General features: G+C 34.7%; 1 protein-coding gene across 1 annotated transcript; it reads left to right on the forward strand.

Annotated features, from left to right (window-relative positions):
• The first annotated feature begins 1,449 nt into the window (after positions 1-1,449).
• On the forward strand, positions 1,450-5,162 carry LOC126721076 (cytochrome P450 97B2, chloroplastic-like). Its single transcript, XM_050424078.1, has 5 exons — positions 1,450-1,673; positions 1,763-1,943; positions 2,588-2,694; positions 3,234-3,319; positions 4,789-5,162. The coding sequence occupies exons 1-4, from the start codon at positions 1,492-1,494 to the stop codon at positions 3,301-3,303; spliced, it is 540 nt and encodes a 179-aa protein (XP_050280035.1). The 5' UTR covers positions 1,450-1,491; the 3' UTR covers positions 3,304-3,319; positions 4,789-5,162.
• The last annotated feature ends 1,405 nt before the right edge of the window (positions 5,163-6,567 follow it).

Raw genomic sequence — 6,567 nt, forward strand, 5'->3', positions numbered from 1 at the left:
TGGTTTCATTTTGGCCAAACAACCAAATGGGGTTTTATTTCAAAACCATTTTCACAAATTTCTAAATCCGAAACAAACAAATTTCAAACCCAATCAACTAAACAACTAAATGGGTCTTCATTAAATCTCTAAACCCTGAAAAACTCAAAGAGAAACAAACAAAGTTCGCATTTTTTTATTATTATCAGATTGAAAGTTATCATTTAGGGGAATTATCATTGAAAGTTATGACTGGTCTTAAGCCTTAGCGTCACGAGTTTACAACCGCATTCTTTTATTATTATCCTATGTTGGGGTTGGGTGGGTCTCCCACTCAGTCACACTTTCTTAATGTCTTGTCTTTAAGAGCACTATCATCAGGTCTCTCAAATGTGCCAAATGCCAAATATTTGGCACATTTGGCACACCAAACACAAAAACAGGTCCTCATCAGGTATGCTAAATGTGCTAAAATTATAGAACATGCTACAGTACGCTCTCATTTTTGAGAGCGTACGGATGAAAATGTTATTTCTGTTTATTGGTTTTTTATTCATCGTTCTCTCTCCTCTCTCATCATTTTGCATTTTTCTCTTCTCTCTCCGTCACTCTCTATCTCTTCCCTCTCAGTCCTCCCTGCTCAAGATCTCTCTCATCTTTGCTCAAGATCTCTTGCCGCCTCACCTCGCCGTCAACCTCCACAGCCCTCACCGCCGACCTCCACAGCCCTTGCCGCCGACCTTTAGATCTCTTAATCAGGTCGTGGGTGTGATATTTGGGATGGGTTTCAATGTGTGGGTTTTGGGTCATTGATTGATCGGTTGGGTTGGGATTTTGGGCCGGTGGTGGAGTCGTGGTTGTGGTGGTGGTTGGTTGAGTTTTGGGCCGGCGATGTTTGTGGTTGTAGTGGGCGGCGGTGTTGTGGCTGTAGTGGGTTTCGATGTGTGGGTTTTGGGTTATTGATTGATCGGTTGGGTTGGGATTTTGGGCCAGTGGTGGTGTCGTGGTTGTGGCGGTGGTTGGTTGAGTTTTGGGCCGGCGATGTTTGTGGCTGTAGTGGGCAGCGGTGTTTGTGGCTGTAGTGGTCCGGCAGTGTTTGTTGAAGATTTTGAGTTTCTTTTTCTTTTTCTTTTCCTTTTTGTTGAGGTTTTTTGATTTGGAATTTGTTGGAGATCCAGTGATTGTGATTTGGGCTGGAATTTGTTGTAGTTTGTGGAGGTTGATTTGCCGTTGGTGGTGATTTGCCGTTGCCGTTGGTGGTTTGTGGAGGTTGACTGTGATTGTAGTTTAATGGGTTGGAATTTGTTTAATATTATTTACTGTGTAGGAAATATTATTTTAATGTATAGAATTGAAGTATAGAACATCTGATAAATGGTACGTTGTAAAATGATGTTCTAAAATGATAAAGTGGGTTTTTGGTATGTCAAAATGGCATTTTTTTTTAGAGAGCTGATGAGAATGCTCTAACAGTTAACACACTCATCACCGCTCAAACTCCAAAACTTGGCAATGGCAATGTCCATGGCCATGGCTGCTTCTCTCTTGGGTCTCTCCCCCCCACCTCTATGTTATGGAAATTCCCACAGAAATCATGATATGGGATTTATGACTATCACAACGCCCTCCTCGTATTTTCACTCTCTCACTCTGACTCTCAATTCTAACCCAAAAAGGACTAGTAGTACTATCAGGTACCTCTCCTTTTTGTTCTTTGGTTTTATCCATTTCCTTTTTTTCATGTTCCTTGAGTGATTGGATTTGTATGATAATGGTGTTTTAGATGTCAATCAACAAGTGCTGATGAACCAAAAACCAGAAGAAATTTACTGGATAATGCTAGCAACCTCCTTACCAATTTGTTAAGTGGAGGAAGTCTTGGGTCTATGCCTATAGCTGAAGGTGCAGTCTCGGATTTGTTTGATCGGCCTCTCTTCTATTCACTCTATGATTGGTTCATAGAGGTACTTTACTTTTACTTACCCTCATTTGCAAATTTGTCTATTAAATGATTTAGTTGTCAGCTGGTTGATTGAAAAAAAAAAGAAAAAACAGCCCTGCAGTGCTTCTATTGAATGTTGAGTTGCATTTATTGAGTGTCCATTTGGGTTAGCTGTTTGAAAACGTGCTTCTTCTTTTCTAAGATATAGAGAATTTATAAGTTGGGTTCTGAAAACATAATTTTTAAAAGGGTTCAATTAATGTATACCTGTCTGCTCTTAGGCATACATTAATCATCCATTCTAGAAGGAAAATTGAAAAAACTCAACCAAAAAAAAAAAAAGTTAGTGACTTTTTCATTTTCCCATTAAGATTTTCCTAAAATAGTTTACTACTCTATACTCTAATCTAAAGGCATGCATTAGTAAAACCCCTTTTTTAAAATGCAATTGAAGGTTTTAAAAATGTAAATTATTTCAAGTTTTCATGTAAAATCTTTTCTTCCCCCCCTCCACAAATTTGCAGTGCCAACTGGGCTCGAAATTTGAATTTTTGTTCTTAACTGTCATTTACTTTTGTGTGCATTATGCTTTTGTGATTTGATAATTGTGGACATGCTAAGTCCTATTTGTCGCTCTCCTCTAAATATGTTTGTTGAACTTGGCAGCATGGCTCTGTGTATAAACTTGCTTTTGGGCCAAAAGCATTTGTTGTTGTATCGGATCCTATCGTTGCAAGACATGTTCTTCGGGAAAATGCATTTTGTTATGACAAGGTACTACCTAACTATATGCTTCATGACTCCACCCATCCCTCCTCTTGTCAACATGATTATTGATGTCAATATGAGTTCATGTAAAATACCTTTTATTTATGTAAGCATGTATGAACTTTCTTTGTTTGGTCTATACGTTTATAAGCCTGCTTCACTCGTATCGTCTAAATTTAGCTCACATATTTATACGACTGTTCCAGAGATCTTATTTCTTTTTTGTTGATAAAATAGGGTTTTGACTTTTGAGCTTTTGCCAACATGTAAGGTTGGCATTAGTTTTTGTTTGTCTCAATTGGGTCTTGAGGCCAATAGTATGGGAAATTAATTGAGAAAAACCATCAATCACAAGAGAAATGACAATACCATTACCAGGTGAAATGATTCCAAACCTTATGAATCTTGATAGCTTTGCAAGCATGTTTGATCATTATGAAATTTGACTAGCATACTTTTAAATTATATGTAATCTTTAAGTACTTTCTGCATATCATTTATTTATTCTAATCTATTATTACTCAACTTATTGCAAACTCAATTGGGGAGTCCTAGCTGATATACTAGAACCAATAATGGGCAAAGGACTTGTACCTGCAGATCTTGATACTTAGAAGCAGAGGAGAAGAGGTAAGCAAGTAAAAAATGTGTATTTTTGGGTTTTGCACCTTAGTTTATGACAAAACTCAACTACCTCTATATTAATTCTCCAACTAAAATGATGATCCACAATTTGTTGGTATCTAATTCCTCTGCGGTCATAGTCTCTTTAAAATCCTTTGGGATCAGTTAGTTTTGAAAGGTGGCTTAGATCCAAAGATGATTTTCCTACAAATGTAAGTACATATTGGTCATTTTGGGAATGTCAAGTTGTATGTTGTAAGAGTTCATATTGCCTGGGAAGTCATCAGGTTTTCCTAAAATAATACAAGTTTGTTGTTTGACCAATTGAATAACTTATGCAACATTAGTTACTTATCAAATCCTTATTAGTTTTTGGCACTATATATACTCTTCGTAGACATTCTATTCCTTCATGTTTTATATTTAGGCAAGTTCAAACGTTTTATAGATGAACTACACTAAAAAAATTATAGAGAAAATTTGCTCTTAATAATTGTCATAACTTAGATGCTTCATACAGTTGAATGCCAGGAAGTGATCCTTAGTGTCTTGTGTTAGGCACTTACTGGTAAATTTTATATGTTATGCAGTTTCTTCTAGTCTAGTTAGATACAAAGTGTTCTAGCTTGTAGTGATGGATGACAACCAGCATAAAGGCTAACAAGTAGGCACCTATATCATGATAGTCTGAGGTCTGATATCCAGTGCCTCCCCAATGCCTTGCAGGAAATTAATAACTTAATCAAATTTTGTAGTAGTATAATATAATATTACTCATTTATGTATTTACCAACCTGTCCTGATCTGGATAGTAAATCAACTTTAACCGGGTGCCGTTGAGAGACGCAGATGGTCCGCTTCCTTAAAAAAATTGACATGCCAGTCATTAAATTACAACAAAAGTAAACCGGTTATTTTTGACCGACTAAAGGCTTATATGTTAAAAGCTTAGAGTTCTTAGATACAAGATTATCGATATAAGGTCAATTTTTTATTAATCATAATGGTACTTCTGAATATAAATTATTACTTCTGGAATGGGGTTAAACTTGTTTTGCTTATTATAAATTAGCTCTTCCAAGCTTTTTTTATTTCCTTATTATGAGATGGCCTTGATTTTGTCTAATAACTCTATCCGCAACTTCTTGATATATATATATATATATATATGATCAGTCTACCTTCTTGTTCTATTTTAAATCCAATCATATTAGAATAACAATATGTTCCAGGCAAAATGATGCTCATAGAAATGGGAACTTAAGACATCATATTATTTCAAAACTATGGACTAAATTTGATTTTGGACCTGATCACTATCCTCCATGGGAGTCTATATATATTATGTAATTTTTTATGAACTGATACATCAGCAGTGTCTATGGTTGTTCCATTCTTTGCGAGAAGATAGCTATTTTTTATGGTTAATTCATACTGGAACTGAATCTTTTAATTTATTTAAAAATAATTCACAGTTATTGCTCCTGGGTTCCATGCCTTAAACTTGAGGCTATGGTCAAGATATTTACTGATTGTTCAGAAAGAACAATATTGAAATTTGAGAAGCTTCTACAAGAAGAGAAATTGAACAGAGGGAGGAAGACAATTGAGTAATCTCATTGAATGGGATTACTCCCATTTCCAAACCCAAGTGGTTGGTCTACTACGCACTTGAACTATTTGACTCCATTTTCAACTATTTAGGCTAATATTCTCTGTTCGTTTACTTTTATTCGAAGACATGTTTTAGACTCAAAGCAACCAAAAGGTACAAAAACTCATTAAAAAATGCAGTTTTGAAGGTTAATTTTAAAGGAATTCTCTCTAAGCCTCTACTGTATAATCCAAATGATCATTGTGTTTTTTAATCACATGAACTAACTATTCATAAGATTGATTTAGATTTACAGCCAAAATGGGCAAATGCCTTTTTCGTGCAAAAAAAATCAGCGTTTTGCCCCCTTTTCCAAACTAATTAGAGAAATGCTCTTGTTTTGAAATTCAATTTTCTCAAAATCAAGTTTCAATTTAAAACTCGATTTTTGGACAATTGAGTTATAGCAAACAGAAGATTAAAAAAAAAAAAAAAATTTTGGAACTCTTTCATGCAATTTTTTAAAGCCCTATAATGACATTTTAAAACATGCAAGTTTTTTTCTTAAGTCTAATCGCTCCATAGGGAGCCCTATAGTGGCGTTTTAACATCCAAGTTTTTTCTTAAATCTGATCGCTCTATAAGGAGCCTTATAGTGGCGTTTTTTATGGAACTTGAGCTCCATGAACTCGAGTTCCATGCAATTTTTTTTTTTTTTTTTTTAACCTATAGTTGTGTTTCATGGAGAGGCTTATAGTGGCGTTTTTAATGGAACTCGAGATCCATGAACTCAAGTTCCATGCAAATTTCTTTTTTTTTTTTTTAAGTTTGATCATCCCATACTCGATTTTCTACAAATTGAGTTTTACATTGAAACTCGATTTTGAGAAAATCGAGCTACAAAAAACAGACATTTTCCTAATTAGTTTGAGAAATGGGACAAAACGCTGATTCTTTTGCACGAAAAGGGCATTTACCCATTTTTTCCTCAGATTTACTTAATCGGTCATTTAATTACTCATGGATTATCATCTAACTCGCTACCTAGTAGCTAGTACCTATGTCATGAGTTGGAGAAGGTTCTTCAATATCAGTTTAGATAATAAATTTATTCACTTTTAACATTCTTCTCCTCTGATTTTAGATTATTATTATTATTATTTTGGGTTCAGGAAAAGCAAAACCCTGTTTTCTTTTAATATTTAGATCAGCACAAAACGTAAGTTCTGGTAAATGGATCTTACCCTAATCGGATTAAAGAGTCTTCTTCGAGATGACGAATAGCATGACTTAAGGAGTACGTGCCTGATTGAAACGAAGGTTTTGCAAGAAAATATGTCTTAAGAAAGTAGAGTGAAGGAAAGTTTATTTTATTACTTTTTCCGGAAGGGTTTGCCGGTTTGGTTTACAAAAAGAGTTAGTAGGGAAATGGTACAAACTTTCCCAGGAAAAAAAAAAAAAAATCTTGCTAAAACTGTCAGATAAGATTTGGGTCGAAATATTTCCTGTAAAAAATTAGTTCACACTGGGACGTACCTTTTCCTGTCAACCAAATGTACAGAAAATATAAGACCTTTTTCAACCAATTTAAGGTTTTATATTTCCTTTCTCAAACTATATAATAATTATTTTTTATAAAATAAAAAACTATATAATAAAC

The sequence above is a fragment of the Quercus robur genome, chromosome 4 (assembly GCF_932294415.1).
Source record: "Quercus robur chromosome 4, dhQueRobu3.1, whole genome shotgun sequence".
Classification (NCBI taxonomy): Eukaryota; Viridiplantae; Streptophyta; class Magnoliopsida; order Fagales; family Fagaceae; genus Quercus; species Quercus robur.

Excerpts from the sequence above, each read along its gene's own strand:
- LOC126721076 (XM_050424078.1), top strand. The coding sequence starts at position 1,492 with ATGGCAATGTCCATGGCCATGGCTGCTTCTCTCTTGGGTCTCTCCCCC. Across the intron at positions 1,944-2,587 it reads TCTATGATTGGTTCATAGAG|CATGGCTCTGTGTATAAACT; the intron begins GTACTTTACTTT and ends TGAACTTGGCAG. Across the intron at positions 2,695-3,233 it reads AATGCATTTTGTTATGACAA|GGGAGTCCTAGCTGATATAC; the intron begins GGTACTACCTAA and ends CAAACTCAATTG.